This window comes from Mizuhopecten yessoensis, unplaced genomic scaffold, assembly GCF_002113885.1.
Source record: "Mizuhopecten yessoensis strain PY_sf001 unplaced genomic scaffold, ASM211388v2 scaffold9563, whole genome shotgun sequence".
In the NCBI taxonomy this organism is placed as follows: Eukaryota; Metazoa; Mollusca; class Bivalvia; order Pectinida; family Pectinidae; genus Mizuhopecten; species Mizuhopecten yessoensis.
In genome coordinates this window covers 383,791-407,779 of record NW_018408110.1, presented here as the reverse complement: position 1 = coordinate 407,779, position 23,989 = coordinate 383,791, and the positions used below count along the sequence as shown (strand labels likewise).

General features: G+C 35.8%; 1 protein-coding gene across 1 annotated transcript in view; it reads right to left on the bottom strand.

Annotated features, from left to right (window-relative positions):
- LOC110458405 (gephyrin-like) overlaps positions 1-23,989 on the bottom strand; it is a 71,101-nt gene that overhangs the window by 18,247 nt on the left and 28,865 nt on the right. Inside the window, exons 9-10 of the mRNA XM_021510088.1 lie at positions 17,132-17,260; positions 1,717-1,809 (exon numbers count right to left, since the gene is read on the bottom strand). Coding sequence (XP_021365763.1) covers positions 1,717-1,809; positions 17,132-17,260 — 222 coding nt within the window. The remainder of the gene's footprint in view (positions 1-1,716; positions 1,810-17,131; positions 17,261-23,989) is intronic.

The window sequence follows — 23,989 nt, the reverse complement described above, 5'->3', positions numbered from 1 at the left end:
AAAACATTATTCAAGTGAAAATTCAAGTAAACAATAAAAACTCATTGAAACGACAGGTGGGCGATGAGAGTAACCATTAGCATGCCCTTCTCTAGCAACTAAATTCTGAGCATTGTGGTAGACAGAACGGTAATATGACCAGACCTTAACTATCAAAGACATCAAGGCTTAATTAAAGTGGAAAGCTAGAAATAAAACGTGAAATAAAGTGAATGGTCGTGTATGGATAAACCGGACCGGAATATGTTTAACGTTCTACCAGAGTACACATCAAAGTCATAAAGGCTGACAGATGTTGGTATCGCCATGGTGCCAAATAGCAGTTCTTGCTTTCCCTCTGCTCACCGTTAGCGTTTTACCCTGTCACTCACGCTCTTTGATGGAACTGTCAAAATATTGTTATCTACCATGATGTTATATCCAACACTGACACTAGTACAAATGTATCAATTTCTTCATTTGCCAGACGGTTTTAACTTCTCTCACTATTCAGTTGTTTAATATATGCCTTAATAAAAGTTAAAGTTGTCTTTGATTTATCTTAATAATATTCAACCAACTAGCGAATTAGTTTTCTTTGACTTATAATTACCCTTTGTGTTAACCGTTACAGATTGTTAATCTGTAGTAGAAAGAAATGTGAATGCAAAAACAATAGTTCAGGGTGCAATATCTAAAACTAGCATACAGAGTGTAAGAAATAAATGATGTTGGAAGTAATATTTTCTTGGTAGCTGATTGAAATTTCAAATCCAAGAATTGATGGGAAACTGTAAGCTTATAGATGATATGAGATTCAGAATGTAAAACCATTTTAAATGTAAAGCAAATAATCTCATTAAGGTCGGCTAAATACTATAATGATGGATGAAGTGCCGACTTTAAAACAATTGTAAAAGGAGTGTACGAGTGCTTGAATTGTATAAAGTCTGTATTGCTCCAAAAAGTACAATTTTAAACTAAGGTTAACCTTATGTTTGTGGTCTGAAAATTGGGCAAACATAACATGACAAACGACATTGTACGGAGCATCACAGTAGTGCTGGATATATTGGCCTAATAGTGTGAATTATCACAGGGAACAGTGGGGCCAATGATGTCCTCTCTTGTTCTACTGCTATACAGAAATGAAACAGGGAAAAAACACATAACTGTTTTGTTTGATTCGAAAGTAGCTGGTGTGGGTGCATTTGCAGCCAGACAGATGCCCTACAAACAATAGGCTCCATAGACTATTTGTATTTGAACGAAGCTTTGTTTACCGTAATCTGGTCTTTGAGTTGAGCGATCTTCAAACTAAAATCGTGCGGTAAATGATAATCAAACTGTGTAACACTGAGAGAGTTTGAGATGTTTGTACCGGGAGATAGAAATCACCATGCCATTATACTACAACTGAAACGGTACAGGAATGCGTTTATGTGTGGTAGGTCTAAGAAGCCAACAACAGCGGTTAAGCAAGTGTTGTAGCACAAGTACCAAGAACAGCGTCTGTCTCTGTCCCTTCACTGTCTTACGACAGCTCGTCAGGAGATAATGCTGTGTATTCAATTATGTTTGTGAACCTTATGTTTGGAATATGACAATGGTCGGTAGAAGAAGCTGTATGAAGTAACTGGAAATCGTTTGACTACCTTACATCCCCAAACTACCATGAACATTTTCTTTGAGAACAAACAACAATAAACATGTCCATTTTACTTGCGTATGTCTTACCTAGAACTGCATATCCGTCTTTGATAGAAGCCGGGAATGGAGGCAACGGATCTTTTGCGAAAACGTCTTCGGCAAGGAACCGCCCCATGCACGCTGGAATGAAAAATATTGAAATGCAATCAATACAAATGTGCTTATGACACTTTTATATGTGGTTTGTTGAAAAACTGTCAACATACATTTCCATCTAGTTTTCTTAGATTTGTGGGGCGTATACTGTTCCATTTTAGATATCAATATCAAAATCATTTATCAACAATAATTGTGATCATTTACGTCATTAGCTTGTGACATTTGACCAGCATTTAAACACTCTAAATGAAGAAGTATGCAAAACAACTTCTAAAGTATCGCTTAATATGGCAGTTTGATTTTACATTCCTTTATTCTGATGAGATGATCCTTTAGACTGTACAAATAAGTTTAAATTCTACATTATTTGCAAAAATCAACACATTCGTTTGATAAGATGTATTGCCACTCCCCAGACACGTTGGCTCAATCTTTCACCTATAAAATGTAACGGTCGTTTGACGCGTACCCCGGAATAGGAGATATCATTTCTTGTGGCAGTTTACTGGAACAATCTTTCCACATGACAAGTCATAGCATCGGTATTTCATACAATTTGAAAAAAACTAATGAATTACTATCAATAGTAGTTTGACTAACCATACCCTTACAAAACTGGTCATGCATATACGCGTTAAAATGACTTCAAAGCAGGTGACATTTACAACGAGTGGACGATTTGATTAGTTACAAACAACAAAGTGATCCATGAGATTTATATTTATTTCAAGAATAAACACATATTTCATATAGAATTCCACCATATATTTGCATCAAAATAAAAATGCAACACTTCTTATTTATAATAATTTTTTGAATTGGACCTACTCAGACCCAATTCTCAACCATGCTATAACATCACAATCCATAGAGCAATCTTAACATTAAAAAAAAAAACATCCAAGAATGTTTTTTATCAAACTAGGAAGGAAATATAAAGCGGGGAAGAGAGAGGCTAATATTCTTAACTATAAATGTATGCATGTTACGAAAATGTGGTTCTAGTCCTCATCTTGATAACCTTTCACGGTTTATATTTATTCTTACTGTGTTATAGCTATTTAGGATGTATTATCTATATCGTATACATATTTCATATTCATCAAAAATATATATATAAGCTGCCATTATTCCGTATTTGCGAAATAAAACATATGCTTCTCCTTCTCCTGCCTCTTTATTGATAACGTATTCATTGATATTATAACAATAATCCAGGCAAGATTTGAAGCAGTCATACCACAAAAACTACGTACTGATGATCAGAAAGGTGAAAAAATTAGAATGCAATATACACTTCCAGAAATATATAGAGCAGTGCCTTTTACTAATACAAGAAAAGTAACATGTATCGTATGTTTAAATAATATACATGGTTCAAAATGTGAACAAGAAGCAGCGTCATTATATAGGTCTCTGGCACGCTACCTTTAAGGCATTTGTAATTGATTACTTTGCTGCTATTAACGTCACCTTGCACATTCAACATGTGTGTAAGTATAGCATAAAACCACTTAATCCAGGCATGCAGTTTAGCATACCATCTTTATTATAATTTCATTATCGCGAAACACCTACTAATGGATTTCAGTGCCAAGCCCACACTATTGGTTGCAAATTCTATTGCTATTATTTACAGAATCATTTATGAGCGCATTCTTCTTAAATAACATCTGTTTCTAAAACAAAAATAGAACATCCATTTTGAGAATAAAGCACCGTAAAGAAATTGAAAATGCTAAACAAGTTTTCTGTTCAACCAGTTACAGGACGATGAATGTATCGCTTAATAATATCAAAAGCTGAAATAAGAATCAAAGCAGGGAGTGAATATCCCTTTTTATCGATATAAGGTTTGGTTTTCCCTACCGACAGTCGTAAGAGATTCATGTTTTAATAAGACATGCATTTCATGTCCTTGTAACGACAGCGTTACCCAAAATATGTTTTCCCTCACAAATACATCAGAGCGACGCTGCAACATGGGCACAGCAAGGTAAAAAGATAATGTCATTTAATTAACGAAAACTAAAAAGAACTTTCGCCAAGATTTTGTCGTAAAAAAAAAAAGACCAATAAGATTTGGGAGAAATCCGTTCGTCCCGATATGACTTAGATCCAGCTTTGGCGCGTGGGCTGGCTGACAATTAAAACAATGATGTCATAAGAAGTCCGTTCTTTTGTTACGATAATTCGTAATTGAACCCGTCGATGTCATCAACATCTCTCGAGAACCCATCTCATTTGGCAAAGAATACTTTGCAAATATCAAGCACGTGTCATTAGCGACAAATCCCGGCAATGTCAAGTCTGATTTAGAACACGGGTTTTTCTCTATTTGTTAACGCTTTCAAACATAGTTTGATTGGTTAATGGCAATTGAAGAAATCGTGACATTTTTGAAGAAGGTACAGTATTACTGGAGATTGGAGAGACAAGGATGGAAGGATATTAGCAATGTATTGAAGGAATGTATTCGGGCAACCTCAGAAAGGCAGAAATATTGTTATAAAAAGACAGACTACACCAGTTGTAGAATGTGGTAAACTCCGTAAATTTTATTTAAATATGTTACTTATTTTATGCAAAGGGTTACAAAATAGAGAATAGATAAACGGTAGTTTACAACGAATAGCAATAGAAACAAGTACTAATTGCAATGGGGGACCATTACAGAAGTCCCCCAAACTGCCCCATAGTCGACTCGCAAAGATGCAAAAATACACCAACATACCAAATTTAAGCAAAATCGACCAATATTTCATTTTGACCAATCAAGCCGTGCCAGGGCCATCTTGGATGCGCAGTTGCCAAAGAAAGGTGTCTTTGAAATTGGAATCCAACGAAGAAGAAGAAGAAGAAGAAGAAGAAGAAGAAGAAGAAGAAGAAGAAGAAGAAGAAGAAGAAGAAGAAGAAGAAGAAGAAGAAGAAGAATACACGGAGTTAAACCAATATAAGTACCCCACTTCGTTTGAGGGACTTAATTAGGAAGTGAAAGAGTTGTGGATAGAAAGATAAAGATCCCGGGTTTTGATGACTTCTGCAGACTAGTTTTTGAGTGCTTCCATGCAGAGGACAGAAAATCATAAAATGGCATACATTCTTCTCTGACCCCGTTGTGAATGAATCCTCCGATAGGTATATATAAAGGTTTAGTACAACGTTGACATACACGTACCTAATGATAACATTCGTTTTTAAACTGATTTACTCAGCCATAAATTATAAACGCTTGAAGTGGTACAATGTATGATGAAGCAGTTAATTGGCAGTTGTTTTCAAACGGAGTTTTCGTTAAAATTAAATTCCTCTAGAACATTTTCCGAAATTGTCATACGCAACGTGTAAAAGCTAGCACTTATGCGATAAATGAATTACTATATAATAACGAAATGCTTGTGAACAGGTCGTTAAACATTTTTTGGAATGCGTTCTAAAACATTTCGTAATGGATGTTTTGAATTTATCTCTGGCCTTTATTCACTTTTTACAAAGCGAATTCATTTTCCTGAAACCTTTATACTTATTTACCACCAAACATCCATAGTTGATTCATTAAAATACAAATCTACATTTATTTTTATACAACCAATGAATTACAATCAAGAGCAATGGCCACTTTCTAGATAATTCGCGTTACGACTATGATGCCATCACGTGCATTATCTATCACCATTCCCTAATTAGCAGAAGCCCGATCGCTACGACGACCTTGGAATGATTGAATCTATATGTTCCACATTGAGGGCATTAACATTTGGGTAACCTTCACATTGCTAACATTTCTTACTGTTGATGAAATGTACCGGCTGGTATGTTATGTTTTAAATATGTTTCGGCCTCTACTATCATTAACATTGATATTAATACAATCTCAAAGTAATAGTCAGTATTTTTATTCAAATCATTTAAAGGTCATCGAAGATCCCATTCACTCTAACAAGGTACACCACCAAACGATATATTTTAGAGTTTCGATTTGTATCATACAGCTAAAATCCTTACTTATATATTGTAATCCATACGGAAGAAATTAATGGACAAATTAGCACGTCATTAACACGATAAACAGCATAGAACAGAAGTCCAAGGGACGTGAAATGAACTGTACAATGGACAAAAAAAAGATCAAATAGTATGAAAACAATGCGACAAGAAAGGAAAAGAAAAAAAATATCAACTTGCTATTACTTGTATCCTCACTTGATGACAGTAAAATAAGTATGTTCGTTTCATTATTCCAGTTGAGACGGACATCTTACAAGCCACACGAAAGAAGATGAGAATAATCATAGATCGCTAGTTTTACGTGAGACACTTTAATCTAACTAAAACATCCGCAATTAGCAAAATCCCCAATACACACCCCATCAACGACAGTGTTCGTCTGAGAGGGCGATAAAACAGGGAGCGTTAAACAGACGAGGGACATTTGTCGCGCTTGTGTGAGATTGTGTCAATGCATGTGTACGATGCGGTAACGACCTGACTATCGGGACAGCAGTGTTTGCATTCCTCATACATTCCTCCTTAATCTAATTAGTCCTCATTTGCTTTTACGACGCATGTGATAGGGATAGGACACGGTCCCTCTCAAGGGCATCTACCGATATCGGTGTCACCGTCATACTGTGACACTACAGGCATAAGAGATACCGTACTGTGTAGTTAATGACCATTTGCATATGTACGTAACTTAATAAATATGCTGATTAAATAAATACAAACATTCCTAGTTCCAACAAATATCGTAAGTAATTAGCAATTAAACGCCGTCCCGTAAGAAAGACACGACATATACCAAGTAATCGTTATACGCTTACCAACAATACCTATCAACAGCATGCTTTATTCATAAAAGTATTTATGATAATAAAATGGGAAAAAATCAGGTTGCAATTCAGAGTGCCATTCCGAGTTTAAACAGGATTTGTAACTAGAAAGATAAAACTATGCACTATTCTCTATTGAAAAAACCAACGTTTACACCGTACCAGGAACACAGAGGTACATGCCAATAGAGTACAGTGTCAATACTCAGCACTACTGAACCACTGCATCTTCAGACCCATGGAAACAACACCACATGTTTGTAACAAAATAAATATGCCTAACGGCCATACACACAGGTCTTCTTAGAATTGAAAACATGTTTTAAAAGTACAGATAGTCATGACAGGACGTCACAATATCCCCTCTCAACCATGAACTCAGAAGAAGTTAGGGCATTTTATGATTAACAATAACAATCCTTGACCTCAAAACCTTCTATATACTAGTTCATATGAAATGTATTTCAAATCTACATGGCTTAAATGGTTAAAGGACCTCGTCAATGGACGTTCGGATATGTTTATCAGAACATTATTCTAATTCGCTTCAAAACTCAAATGATGAAAAAATGAGAGTATCTGTAATAATACTCTAGAAATTGCCATAATATCTGTATTAATTCCTCATATCAAAGAAAATATTCATCTGCATGCTGTCTATTGTGTGTTCATCAATTTATTATTACATAAATTTAGTTTGTGTATAACTGTTTTCGCAACAACTTTTCAAAAACAAATATTAGCAAAATTAAAATTACGTGTTGTCGGCCTACTGATATTAAAAAGAGTATAGCTCTGGTATACCATATAAATACTTTCAAACACTGTTTACCACCCACGAACACGTTTAATAATGATTTCCTCATCACATATAGATTTGTTTTTGCTTTTCAATCCTTTACGTCCCTTTAACAGCTATCGTCATTTAAGGACGGGTCGTTTGGATGGTGGAGGCAAACCTGAGTAATCGGACAAAACCCACCGACCTGCGGCCAGTACCAGGCGAATGCCCCACGTAGGCCTCGAACCCGCGACCTAGTGGTGGAGGTTAGTGACCACAAATGGTCAAACACCTTAACCACCCGGCCACCGTGGCCCCTCAATACATCTCCATATTGAGACCGGGCAGTTTGGTAAATGTTACTTAACTCACTGTTAGAACCATCATTTGTGGATGGTTTTCCATAACATTTGACTTTACAAAATCGTATGAGTTGTGGAGTATGATGTGATTACGTTAATGCAACCTTATATAAAACGATTGCGCTATTCGTAGGTTCGCACATTAAACGCCCACAAAACAGAATGTGGTATTTATACATCAAGCAATTGTCGTTTCGTCAATCTAACTCGATTCTAAACGAAGACCTTCCTGCTATCAAATCGTGTGTTATTCATAATGTATGATCAAACTGTCAAAACACTTCTCCTTGGTACTCAACATTGTCGTCTTACTACAGGAATACATGATAGATCGGAACTTAAAGTTGAAAATTGTAAGCCTATTCGACGTTGAGAGAGACCATTAACTTTGTGTCTTTAATCGATAGCACACCTTTTACAAATGGAAATCTGTGAGTAGGTTACATGGGACAGAGGAGGAAACCGCCGTACAATCGCATGAGAGTATCTCGACAAAAATTTAAATTAAGTTTAACGCGTTGTTACAAAATGTGAAAACATATCTCCCATGTAGAAATGCATGGCATGTAAATGCACTTGAACACCGTAAACATTTTTATATTACTATAGTGAAGTGATACATTGTTTTAAGGGTCCCTGTCCCACTGCCCTGTAGTTTTTCCTACAGTAAACTACCTTTAACTTTCGCTTGGAATCAACCGTAGCTCAGTTTGGTCAGGGCACTTCCGTTGATAAAGTAGCTCAATCTTTTAGAGCAACAGAATAATAATTTGAAGTACAAAGTTCAAATCCCGATCTAGCCCGCTCAATTTTCACATTCAAAACATTGTGGTTGAAAAAAAAAAATCCATCTTTATTATTTTTCGCAGTGGTTCGGGGATACTTAAATCTCGTTTCGTCTGGAAATAAAGTCAGTATTTTTTTCTGGATGGAAATGTCATGGCATAAAATCACCTGAAGCAGGGCGAATTCGTTCTTACAATGCTGTATTGTCGTAACAAATACTTTTGAATCGTAAGAAGCGATGGATCAGTAAAAAAAACACTGAATCACTGACTGACTAAAAAGATGATAACTTCATTACCTAAACAAAAATATAATTTAATTGTGATCAAAATAACTGCTCATGTATTTCAATGCAGGAACCGTTTAATTTACCTTGGGTATATCAAAACAAAAAAAGAACCATCTCCCGGTTTACTGGACGCGGGAATTGATACACAAAACAACAAATGTAATCATGCATGAAAATATAAGTATTGTCAAGGAAAGTGTAGTGTGTCGTAAAAACATTCCATTTTTGAAAAAGTTCAATATGATATAAACACTACTGCATTGTTTTACTTAATATATTATGAGATCGAAATAGCAACAAGAGAAGACAGATTTGTAAACAAAATCAATAGAACAGGGAAAAAACTATCGCCTGAAAATGTTAAGCATTCTGAAGCATAAAAATGCTAAGTTTGCGGCAGTTACAACACACTTAATTCGATAATAGATATAAAGCTATATACTTCTGTACACTTTTTATTTGCGTTTTGATATAATCAATTATCAGGTCAGATTGATTTTATGTAACCTTAATGCACAACATGTTTGTGTTTGTGTTTCATCAATTCTAAATGATCATTTTACGAACATCTGCCATTACGTCTTATAGATAAGGCCCAGATTTGACGGTCAACAGCATATCAAACATTTGTAAGTTTTTGTTATAGACATGTGAAACGTTGGACGTTACCATGCTGTTATTTGAAGCACAAACGTTCCTAGTGAATTATTTACGCCTCTATGTATACGATTCCATTATTAGTTCAGCAGGTATCTTGCCATGCCCGACCATGGTTTTATTGCAAGTTAAATGATAACACACAGCATAGTATGGGAGCTACAAAGGAGGACAACAAACGGTGAAAACATATATCATTTCGTGTTCCATTAGAGACGTGTACTTATACTGAAACCGTATCCAGAATCATAAGCTCAAGGAAACAAACAGACCCAGTCAAAGAATTATAGACACCTTATGTACAATGATGTTTTGGTTAACAGAACGTTATGACTCATGTTCAAATCTGTTATATTACGAATATATACGAAATCATAATATCTCACTTTCCAGAGAATTTTGAAGCTGTGAGAGGATTGTTATCTCTACTTTTGCTATTTTAAATGTAAACTGTATTTAATGTCACTTGATAAAGCTTAATACAAATCGAACATTACAGCATAGCGTCTTCACACAAAGACACAAAAACAAAACAAAACTTAAAATTTACGCAAAACGTTACCAAAACAATAAGCAAGCACGGAAGATCTACATTTGCTAAGTCATTCTGTCTGACATTCTATATAAATACCTTTATTTACAGTTTACCATTGCGTCTTTTTCTATCCTTTGATGAACACTTAATTTGAAAAACGTAATTTCGAAATAGGGTTCATTTAATAAGACAAACGTATTAGCTCCTACAATATTGACTTTTACTAAACCTCAGTCAAAATGTTTAATTGACCTCTTCATGAACGTATGATGCCTATTATACATAGTAACGGAGCCCATGCATTGTTGTCCTCGAAGCGTACCCATAACGCTTAATAGTACATTTGTTCCCAGCATTAATAGAATTACAACCCCGTTTAATTTAATAAATGAACATTATAGTTATCGAATACAAATATAGATCAGTATATCAGTGAATGATTATAAACTCGTGCTTATTTTGTAATAATGTCCTATTTGAAAAGAATAATAGAAGACATCTATATCTTTGTAGTTTTTAGCAAACGCAGATCGCTAAGTTTACCCTCATTGTTCCGTATATTACCATCAAAGTTTATATAACGTCTCTGATATTCAGTAAAAATGTTCTTCGTGTGTGTCATACTCGGTAATACATAAAAAAATGTCCTCAAACTGTAATTAACAACTACACAACAACATTATCCCAACAGAAGGTCAGGAAATGGAAATTATTTCGTATAATTGCCATAGTACACAATAACCTTAATTTAGACGTAAGGTCATTGTGTATTTTTAAGCCTAAAACGCTGACTTTCGTCATAACGCGGCACTCTGCAACCCATCTGAGAGCGCTATTGGTGGATCGTCATTATGAGTAAGCCATAAGTACTTCAACTCCTGCCAAGACACCTCATCAAGAAAAACCGTTTAGTACTATTCGAACGAATGTTTCTAAAGACTCCCAGTCGAATCTATTGAATTATATGGTACTGTACGCACGCATGCCTTTGCTGAGTCGTCAGTCGAACGCAGTGACGTATTATTCCAAGTGTGTCAATCAGTAATTATCAATCATGGTGCTATTTCTGTACAATGGTAAGCCACATGAGCGTCCCCGGTAATTGTGATTGGTATCTCCAGATTTGCGTCATGTGGACTACTTTACGCTCGCGCGCAATGATCAGAGAAGGAACCAAGTGGGAAGGAACATAAAAAGGCACTAGCGTAGGGATAGGAATGCTTACATCGTATAGTTCACAGGGGTCACTGCCAAAATTACAATCATGCATACTTACTTGCCAATTCAATACTAACAGGCAGAGCAAAGGGGAATAAGAACAATAGTCTACGTAGGTCAATATATTATGTCCATAATGAATTGTGCGGGGATCTTGTAGCACGTGTGTTCCTTTCAGTAAGTCCGTACGGTGATTCATACAACCGTTTGTGAGACAGACGAATCTACTGTGGTTTCTTCAATTGGTCCGTCGGTTATAGATATGAACCGTGTGTTGTGACGCTAATAGCGATTAGCTGGTGTAACTATTATCGCGATTTTTGCGGTAAGGGCAATCTACAAACATTAAAAGGCACAGTTCTAGCCATGTAAACAATAGATAAAACATATTTCTCGAAACCGCTCAAACAAAGTAGGCATGGTCTCTATATAAATGACATTTCTCGGTTCACTATCAGTCAGTGATAAATTATCACTATGGCGTTGGCATCAAGATGTTAAAAATAAAAACAAAAATCAATCCATTGGGCAAGAAACGTTGAAGACAAAGCACTGTTTGTGTACTTCTGACTTACTTATAATTATCCTTTCTTAAGGACAACCAAATTAGTTTTTTTCAATCACTTCAATAGTTTGTATAAAACGACTACTTTTTTCCATTATAAAATGACAAGTCTGATGTGAAAATTTGTATTAGGACAAATTAAATGATTCTTCAAATATTTTGTATTTTTCATTTACTTATGTAAGCCGAAACAACTTTTTCAGAACCATATAGTCATACGATGACAGAATCCGCATAATTCAAACACAGCGTCTGACAGGTATGATAAGAACAAGCTAATGGGTGTTTAATAATGAACGTTTTAATGTTACCACCATTACCAGGCTGTCTTCGATGGGCGTGGCTGGGAAAGAAGGAAGCAAAACAGCGTAACACGGATATCATAACATGTAGGAAGTAGCACCAACAAACAGGTGTGCAGCATAATGGGAACGGGTTGTCCGTAAATCACGTGCACTTGGGCACCAAGGCACGTTACGTGCAATACTATCTACAACGCCACACATCTGAGGTTTGACAGGGGATGGCTGCTGGTATAATGTGTTTATATGCCGTCAAATGTAACACAAAAAAATCATAATTTCGGTCTTTTCTAGAACAAATGGAGAAAATGCAATAAAGGTTTCTCAAAAACTGCGATAGGAATATCGACATTTTCTATTTTGCTCATTAGAGTGTCTTCTGTTTTCGTTGTCACTGCCCCGGTGCTCACTTGGAGGACGTGAATTCACATACATTTGACCTAGATTCGAATATACAGCATTTAACATAGCCAAATATCTACATGTAGGAACATTTACCCCCCTAGAGCGTTTCCCAGTTTAAATACACGTCAAACAATTAACACAATATTTAAAACATCAAATTTAGAGGGCGGATGTTTAAAAAGCAGAAGACGCATAACCTTCCGGAACATCTGATTATCTTTCTTTTTATAAAGTTTGTTTCATTTATTGCTAGCCTTATCGTAAGTTAATCATATATATATAAACTGTATATAAAGTAACCGAACACCATGATGGATTATATTTATTTGAAATAATATTCCCATTGTGCTCGTTCATTCTATGTAAGAACAAAACGAATCGACGCGAAAAATCGTTTGAAAATTCAAGCATTATAAGAAATTAGAAGCCATTTGTTTCATGAATACATGTTATCATTCATAGAATTGATTGAAAAATTTGACGTTGTTCACGAATAGCTATTGATACGGAAGACACATGATTTGCCACACAACGCCGCTACGTCGCTAACCGTCACTAGCGTCCTCGAGAAACACGTGTTGCCAAACGAAAGTTACCACAGTTACAGATAGTAACAAGTGTCACGTGTGTTGCCAGCAACTTTACGCCGCTGGCTGCTAGTTTCACGGGAACACGTGTGTTTATGACACATTTACGTCAGTAACAGCTAATTACAAATGGAAAACGTGTTACTATACAGCATCCTAACGTCGTTACCAGCTAAGAACATGGGCCACACGCGTGTTGATATCCACATGCGGTGACACACAAGTGCGCGACATGTCATGACCTGACATAAAACTTCTGATGATTGGTGACACCCCTCCACTAGATAGGTTTTCCCAATAAACATCAGCTATGTAACATGTAAGGATCAACATCATACACACATCTGTACAAAAACACCAACAATAAGTGATCTATCTGAAAAACACATGGTAATCTGCCAATTACAATGGCTTATCTACCAGTAAATGTTTTCCGCCAGATCTGTCCTAACTCTTCGGTAAACGTGTGGCGAACACCTGATGAAACAAGGGGGGTATAAATAACACTCAAGATATTCGTAACAGTGCACGTTTATTGTCCACACAGACGATTTATGGGAACAATTAATGCAAGTACAAGCAACAAAGGCACACTGCAATGCATGCCTGGTATTTTAAGACCATAAAAAAACACGAAATAGCAGTGTCAATGTTCTAGTTCACTTTGATCGTGCGTAACAAAGAATGCTAGCATCTGAGATTCACCAAAAGTGCACATGGTTGAAAGTGAAGAAACTCTCGCAAATTATGATACGTGTGTAACTTTGCCTTCCTTTACCTTAGAGTAATGACAATTTCATCGCTGCCAACCTGTTGACGCTGTAGATAATGTATTGAAACCTTATTCAGAGCTGGCATATAATGAAGACAGATAAGCTTAACTGCATTAGAACTAAGTGCAAACGAAACATTTATAATAAAAATGGTCCTGTTAAAGCACCAACAATTAAGTAAAAGGAAAATAAAAGAGGCACTTATATCATCCCAACAAAACTAATTATCAATGTTCAATGCATTACCATTCAAAATTAATCATAATTTATGTATGGTTGTATGTAAGTGCAAGTGTACCAAATATGTACCTATATATAAGTCAAAATTTCATTGGCTGACATGTTAGACATTGAGTGCGACGTTTATGTAAAGTAATATCGTATATCTCATGAGTATTGGCAGTCAAGCACTAAAGAAAACAATCATTATTTCATCTAGACATTTGCAGAATTTTATTTATTAAACGATGAATTCTTGAGTAAAAGGAATCATCTACAAGTATACCCTTACATGTATTGTGCTATGAGGAGTGGTTGACATCTGCCATTTAAGTTATATTACCGATTCAAATAAACCATTACACAACAGATTCGACTGGGAACGTAACACTGTAATATGAAACACGGAGTACTTCCTCAGGGAGATGGATACTACAGCCAACAATTAAAACTCTACTATTGTGTAATTCATCAATTTTCACTTCACACTTCGAAAAGAAAATCAGTCATAACTTTATACCACACAATAGACTAATGTAAAACACAGGATGTAAGGTGGTCTTTTAAGGAAGAGCAGGGCGGCTAACGCGTTTATAATGAAATAATTCGAACCACGCTGCCTGTCACCACACCCGCGGGCGGTGGAACACCTCGGTACGTATACCCCTTTTTATGGCATCCCTGTTACGCTTGACAGCAGAACCCTAACTTCTCTGGAATTAGGGTTCACTGACGAGTAATATCCAATACGCGATAACTAAAGCTGTGATATAGCTTCTGTGTGTGGCTGCATTCCATGTACATATCTTGGTGCACCTTTGCATCAGCCAGTTTTTGCAACTGTCATTAATACTATTGAGTGTTGAGCTAGACTTAAATAACTGCGCACCTGATTTGTACACTAAAAATAATGTAAGGTTCTTCAAGTACCGGAATATGTGTACACCACATAGTTCCAAGTACAGTAATGATACATATCAAATTATGAATTATTATTTTCTACATGTTAAAATAGACTCATACGTATACGACATTTTCAGAAGATACATATACGATACGGCTGCAAGGAACATCCAATTACATATTGGCAATACCGTGTTAATCTAATTATATCTAAGTCAGATGTTTGTTCTTAAATCGCCAATGTTCATAAAGAATATACAGCGTACGAAATCTGGATCTAATAATAGTCTTAACCATATTACTACCTGCAAGATCCTGGTCGATAATCAGATGTCTAGACGCACAGGGGATGAAATAGAGATGAAATATTCTGGTAATAATTTGCTCATATATTCGAAGTCGAGAAGACTTGTCCTTTACACTAATATTGTTGCAACTGCTTAAACTAAAATTCGAATACAAAAAATAAATCTTGGTCATTATCACTTACTCAAAATGAATCTTCGTTGACAACGCTATTCTACCCAAAAATATATAGGTTACTTCGAAAAGTAATGTATCAGAAATAACATAGTCTTCAAACTGTAACAATCTAGACACCTTGTGGTTGTTCACAAAGCTTGTATTACATACATCATCTTCAACAAACCCGTCAAACGAAAAATCTGCATTATCTTATATGTATGTACCAAAGTACTTTTATATAATTGTGTATTCACTTTGATATGAAAAGCTATTATTCATAACTTTGACATGTAAAACAATGCAAAGCAACAGTTCACATACTCAAAATGATTCATGATCATTCTTTTGAAGTCTTTTTGAAAGTATAATTAATGGTAAAATGTGGTACGTCAAAATGTCAATTTCCCACGAAGCGTAGAATATAAGGCGACATCGAGTCTACCTGTGAAGGGGTCAGAGATCGGCTCTTCACCAGGTAGACTCCAGAGGCCCGACCCCTTCTATAATGGTTGGTCCTGTGCCAGCTCCCTTAGCTGGTGGACCTTAGCCCACATAACTCCGGCTGTCTGGTTAACGAGTGCATTGTGTAACATTTGTTTTGTAATTAATGATATTGAAAAAAATCCTGGCATATCTAACGGTACAGTTTTACACATTCTCTTGTCTGTGTTCGATCTTTGATATGAACTCCATTCATATGCTTTGGATTTACACTTGTTTGTTTGCACTAACAAATGGTATTATGAGTCTTTAGAACGGAATTCATCCATAAAGTACAGTATGACACACATTGTCTTACCTGTCCGTTATTTCAATAACTTATCTTAGGCCGATAGCTTAATCACTAGCAGAACTATAGCTTGGAGTTAGATGCATGATACACGGTGCGCACCTAGTGGTCGGCAGCCCTGTTAGGGGAGAGGGTCAGGATTACTGACGAGGTCAAGGACACCAGATGCAATATTAAGGAAGTGGGTTCGGGAAAATATGTAATGATGCCTCATTTTCATGTGAAATTGTCTGTTGTAGGAAAGGGTAGGGCAGGGGAACGTGTTATGTGATATGACATAGACATATCATAAAAACCGCAGTGAGGTAGCCAAGTTCAGACAAACTGATGGTGGTTCAAGGCTGGGAACAGTCAACATGGTACACACTGAAGTACATCTTAAATTTGACTATGAATAGGCATATACTTAAAGCAGCAAACTTTTAACTTAAAAAGTAAATTTAAAACGTTGGTACAAACAATCCATAGCTTGTTCTTATTACTTATAGTAATAATATTAAAGTATGTCAATTACATAACATCTAATTCTGAGTACGGCACTTCCATGAAATGAAATCAACATTAGTATGAGTGTGAGCGTGAATCGGATTCACGAGAGATACAAATATGTTTTAATAAGAAACCGGGTTATGTGGTATACCACCACCTTTTATTTATATTGATGGTGATAAATCAAGTCTTATCAAGTGATAAGAAATTTGAAATGTACAAATCCAGGCGAATATACCAGACGAAAAACCAAAAGAAACTACTGTCACATTTTAGCATTTTACATTTTGGCACAAAATCTTGAAACTTAAATAAAGCAAATGCAATGCAGTACAATTGGCAGGCAAGTTCAAACTGTTCAGGACAGAAATCTAGCGAATCCTACCTTTGAAATGAACAGTCTCTGTGGCAAGCTGGGGTGTGTTGTCCAACACGGTTTGGACGGCTTCCTCCACACTGATTAGGGGGTACGGAGACTCGCGGGGGCGGTACGCCACCTTTATGTCCACTTGGCCTAAAATACACAAGAAAAAGACCTGAAAAGCTAGTTTTTGGGGGGGTTTCAGACAAATAAATATGAAACATGAGGTAAAATAATCCTCCTTTAATCGAGTCTTAGTTAATAATCCTGTTCTTGCTGTAAATGTTGTAGAAAGTTAAACTTATAGTCCTGCGTATAACGTTATCTGCAAAATATGAACAGAAAAGCTATGAATTGAGAACAAATTTTGTACATTTTCTGTGTCTTTGCTACAGTATGTACTCTATACCCATTAACATTTGTATAGATATATGAGTCATCGTACATATTATTACAATTAATCTGGTTCCTCCATTAAGGAAGGTCAAAGTGAGATCAATACAGTACATTGAACACCTAGTGTGAGTAATGTAGAATATGTTTCACATGTAAGTAATTTATATCTTTGATGATTTATATTTACTTTTTTATTGCAAGTTCCTCTATAAGCATCACCAGGAGAAATTGCGTTCATAGCGCTATAAACGCAGTTCGATTAAAATGAGACAACTGCTAGAATCAAACATTTTAGTGAAGTTAGACTGCTCCGGGAATCTTGTTTGCGCTGACGACGCAGACACTTCAATATCAAAAATATAAGGGGATATCTATATCTATATCAATACTTACTAAATATTTAAATGTAAGTATAAGGACTGAACGGGGTTTTTCAATGTTCATGCCGGAATGAACGCAAATTTCCATTAAGCTCACAGTCGATATTTAAACAAAATCCGTTCAATCACTTTAGAATGTCTTTTAACAGATTTTATAGATACTTTTGCGCTGATTTGTCTTTTAAACTAGAGGTGAAGGTCACTGTGACCCGCTTACAGCACAGTAAACAATATCTTGTTAGAAGAACAAGACCCAGCAGAACAAGTATCAGTACAGTGTGTCTCATTTTCATTTTAAGATAATATGAATAATCTTTTTGCGCTCAGCTTCATATTTGTATACCTTTACTGATAAATTTCAACTGTTTTCAACTGCTACTGTTTTTTAATACTGTTTCACATGAAGTATTCTTTTACAAACAGCAACGAAACTCCTAAACTTTCTGCCAATTTATAAGAAAACCATTTGAAGAAATCAAACTCTTCCTGTTACACGAGTCTTCATACATTGTAAGACACCTTGTAAATACCGATACTTGACAACGAAACTGGAAGCAATCCTCACTCAAATGCCGTTGCACTTCAAAATGACCCCTCTGAATGTCATAATAGACAATCACGTGATAGCGCAGTGCTAATTTTGGCTAATTTTGTGACGTCAGAGACAATCACTACGATCGTTAAAAACTGAAATGAAAGGCGGAGCATTTACGTAATATCGAGTAGAGAATCTGCGTAATTAGTATCGCGGATCTAATATTGTCTACTAGAGAAAGAAGGTGTAATTATCCAGTGACATCTTCCCAAGAAGTTCACAGAGAGCTCGTCACTCCCCCGCACCAGAGGCTCCTATGGGGATACCTCGGCTAACAACTGTCTGAATCTGCATTGGATATATATTTATTTTTACTAAGAAAAAACAGTTTTCTATCAGTTTTGTCGGAAATGGGAGCTATGTTTAAGAAAGTTTAACATAAATTCGCAACTGGATGTTAAATTGCATTGCAGTCCTGAATCTGATAAAGAGGAAATTGCAGTTTTGTAATAGTAAAGTATCTTTATCTGATTCTTCGTGAAATAAAAACCCAGATTGCTAAGGAAGACAGTTGTATCAGGTAAAAGATTTCACGGAGTATTTCAGGAAATAAAATAGTATGAAATGCAGAGTAACCAGGATTACAGGTTTAAAGTAATGCAGTTTCCTATATGAATGGGTACAAAATGATATGAAACGATTCTTGGTTACCAAGTAAAAGATAAAATAGTTTCCTGTATTACTATGTATAACTAAGCAATACAGAGATCCGTATGTTACCAGGTACAAATAAAGAAGATCACAGGTTGCCAAGTAAAAGGTTACACAGTGTTGCACATGTTACCCAAAACGATACTATAGAAATGTCCATGTTATCAGGTAAAATGAAACACAGAGGATGCTAGGTAACCAGCTAAATTGTAATCAGACGGATTTTTATAATATTACAGGTAAAACGTAATGCAAAGTCGTATATATAACATGCGATGTTAATACAGAATAACAGGTGTTACAGGTTATAGGTAATATATAGTTACCGATGGTTTCCCATCTTACCATTTAAAAGGTAGTGTTCAATATGTCCAGTGTAAAGTAATACAGAACACCTGAAACAATAGTGAAGTCTTCATCTACTTTTCTTGATTGTATTCACCAAGAAACAGGAAATAAATATTTATTTCAAGACATAAAAACGTTTATTCGCTAAAGAAATGCTTAACAGTATCTCAAATGTAAATATTCCTCTGAGAACAAATTACTTTTAACATCGTGTCACGCACGAATAAGCACCTTTTTCTCATAAGAAGACGCCTTAGTATATGACCGAGGCTGTAGGTGTGTGGATACACCTCTTTGATTGACCACGGGGACAATGGATGTCTCATTCACCAGTGCCCTTGTCCAGGGCCTCGGAGTTACATAATTGAATTGGTCTGTAAATGAAGTCTGTATTATATCCTCGAGCTCTCGGATAATGACATGACAATTTACACCAGACTTAAATATTAACACTGAGAGCAATGCGAAGTGTGAATGTCAGGAACCCACGGAAATGGTATCATATTGTCGCATGCAATTTCAACACCGAGACGCATGTTTGAACATAAAGACCAGACAGCGTGTTAAATAGAACTAAAACAATATTACAATCCAATACAGTGAAACTCGTCAATAACACAGCGTAGTAGAAGTGTGGTGGTATTTGGACAGCGACAACTCATTGATAATGAATCGCTATAGAGATATGATTTTAATGAATTTCGAGCACATCTAATTCGTTTCCTTGTCGCTTGATAGGATAAGGAGAGAACTAAAGCAGAAACGACATCTAAAAATGGATGTTGATCGTATCTCACTCAGTTTCAGGATAGGAAAGCCTGATAATCCATCTTGTGATGAAAAGGGGTGATTTGGTCTTTATTAAGGAGAACAAGTGCGTTGTAAAATAATATACCAAATGTAACAATGCAATACAGCAATGAAAAGAAAAAAGTATTTAGAGCCCAGTATTGCTTAAATGCAGCCGATATGAATATCTCATTGAAACTGATGCAGACAAGGTATACGTTTTTTTATACTCAATATCCAGTAAACGTTATCGTAATGTGCTTGATTGTATTAAATCATCAATAAAATATGTCTATTTATTATTATATTTTTAATTGAGTTACATACGTAATATATAACGGTGAACGATATTTAGGGAAAAAAATGCCACAGAATTCCTAGAAAAAAACACGAAGCCCATGGGTCTTTACACTAGCTTAACATTTATGACCTACAATGTAAGGGGTACTTCTACTTCACATCATTTCGTTCATTATAAAAGTTAGAAATGGCTTTCAATATAACTGCCATAGCTGCCGTATTGGATTAAAAATAAAATAACTAGAATTGTCAGAGCCTCACACCTAAATAAAAAATAATATTTTTTCGGCCAAATGGGTAAGGCGTAATTCCAGTTTAAGTTTAAATTGTAACAAAGGCAAACGGGTGTCAAAAAAAGAAAAGAAAGCGGATAGCAATAAAAGCCCAATACGTTACAAAGCTTGCTGTCGACCATACCGTGTCACCACGCCTGTTTCGTGCAGACCTGAACGATACTTTGCCCTTATTAACGTTATATTGATTTGATTGTACAGGAAAACCTTTTTTGTAAGACCTTTCACCTTTCGTTATGACATCTCTTTTGGTTTTTATAATTTGTATAGTTATAGTTCTATGAAGGTAATATCGAACAAGTACTACAGGGCGACTGAAACTACCACTTGACAATGTCAAAGTTATATTTGTATGTCTGCAGACAAACCAAAAGGCCATATAGCCATTGTTACATTGGGTTTACGAAAGAATATACTTCCCTTAAGAGCAGTAAAACAAGTCAATACAGAGATTGGTAAAAAATACTATACGAGGCGTTGGGAATTGCAGATTACCAAAGACATTTTGTTCAAATTAAGCACCGTACACATTTCTACTTAACAAGCAGTGATGACAGTTGTAGCCTTACGCGTCGATGAGTGGGATTAATGAAAGGAAATGGTCACGACAGACGTCATAACATGACCATTACGTGGGTCAAAACAGGATAGTCCTCTTACTATGGTTTGCCTCTGTCCCTTCTCGGTGTAACTTTTTAACGGCAGAGGGATCAGCATTACTCAGAAAAGTATGAAAAGTGTCTTATTGTTGTCTAGGGCACATCAGACGGCTAGTTGATTCACTCTCTTAATGCTTTAAACATTTTTGCATACACAGATCAATTACTACAGCTGTGGTATAGAACTTTTACTTTCCATACTGTTTTGATAACTCTCTTGCCGCCAAATCGTCATCTTTTCCATCACAGTCATAGGGAACTACAAATCAAAATTGCTTATATAATGCAACATTGCATTTCATCAACAACCAATACCAGAAATACTGTAAATATTTTTATATTATTCGCGAATAGTGATTTTCACTAATGTTCTTCCAGAAACATATTAGTAATCATTTTGACTCGCGGATGGAGAGGCTACTGCTATTTGACTATTTTTAGCCACGTATTCGTAAATATACTGGGGAAAAAAACAGTAACCAATGTCAAATTACTGAATAATTTAAATTTAAAGAAAAATGGGGGTTTTTTTTGGAACATTGTTGGACACATCAGGTACCTTCATGCCAATTATTAGTATCCTTGCACACATATTTAAGTTACATGCTTATGAACGTTAGTTTCAGTCTTCCCCTCCTGTTTTTACCACACTACAACAAATATCACCTCTAGATAACTTACATGCCATATATATAGAAGCATCCAGGTACCAATAATTGTGTGAACATAAGCCACCTCCCCCTCCAATTCTTTGAATTTAATTATTGTGCAATATTTATGCAGAAAGTCCCAGATCTGATCTGATCTAAATTTCTATGGCGGGTTCGTCTGTAATAATAATATAAATGATAATTATATACAACATTTGATATAGCGCCCTATCTAGCTAGAATAATCCACTCTAAAGCGCTTTACAGTACATAGATAAACAATTTATACAACAAATACAATTAGCATATACATTAACTAACTTGAATGCTACAACACAGCTATCGCAACATCCATCCAGACCATTTTATACTCCACCTGGGTTGTTGGAGTTGTGTGGGCAGGAGTAAAACACTTTCTCTGAATATTCTATGCGTACGGCGACTTTGGGGATCGAACCCTGGCCGCCTGTGTGGAAGGCCGGAGTGTAACCAATAGACCAATCCGTCATAAGCAGACAGTATTAACTATCCCGGAACACCTGGTCCATTTATCAACGTACTTTTATCAATAGGTCTCCGGTTAATTTGTTATTTGGTCCGAATTTTGCCCTTTTCACAGATTTTGAATTCAAATAACTGTTTTGCCATATGGTCTTGTAGTTATTATTATTATTACTGACCATGTGACATTAGTTATTTTGAATTCGTTGTCACATTCAGATGAGATTTGGGAAACTACCATTCCTTGCACTTCGCTATATACCGTTTTAAAAAAAGGAAACTTTCAGACTTCATGAAAATATATTAGATCAGTGAAATACAATCGAAAGCAAATAGTAATTGGCTCCTGCCAGTTCCTTTAAACGGAGACAACACTGAATGACCTTTTAATGTACCCTGTTTTCAAAGAAATTGCTGTACGTTGGTCATAGCTTGGACTACCTTCAAATTCACTGCTGAATAGCATCAACAGGTTTTGCTACTTGGATCATAAAGGCGTGAGTTAAATACATTACAGACCACTTAACATTTAAATAAAAAGACCATCCTTGTTGATATGGCATAATGGATTTATATTAAGTACTTGTGTACTTTTCTTCGTAAAATATTTTATGGGAGCTATCTCCGGAGTATTTGTTTTAGTGTATATGACTAAATAATCAGTTTAACATCTCAACTGAGAATGAAACTGTACCCGTAGGTGCCGTAGTAAAACATATTCATGATGTGAAATTGTACTCCACTGGCTCTTGTAATCGTATTATGTACGCAGTTCAAATGTAAGGCTCAGATGTAGAGAGGATTTCTTGCCGATGATGTTAAAACATTCTACGGCGTTTTTGAAAAATATCAAAAATGTTATATGTCAAATATTCGTATTTAATGTTGAGAAAGATGACCGTAACCCACAAATAGATGACTGAACGTTCAAACACGTGCACCTATATACTTAAATAATTACTGGTGGGAGACTGTGGCTTGCTTTGCAATGATTTGCCCTAGTAAGCCTTTGACTTACAGTTCTGGTTTATATAGGAGCGGGGGTATTAGTTAGTCTTTGGCTAACAGTGGTACATTTATTTCGTTTTGCCTATCGCCATTCATTAAACAAAATATGTAGGAATATTATTTTGTATCGTAAACTCTTAACAAATAAAGCAAGGAAAGATCTCCTTGTCTGCTCCCGTTACAAAACTTTTATTTAAGCACATTTGATTTTTGTGACCTTGAACGAAGGTCAAGGTCATCAACGTTTACAAAACTTAAATCCATTCACATGAACAACCTACTGGTCAAATACCAAGACTCATGGACCTTTCG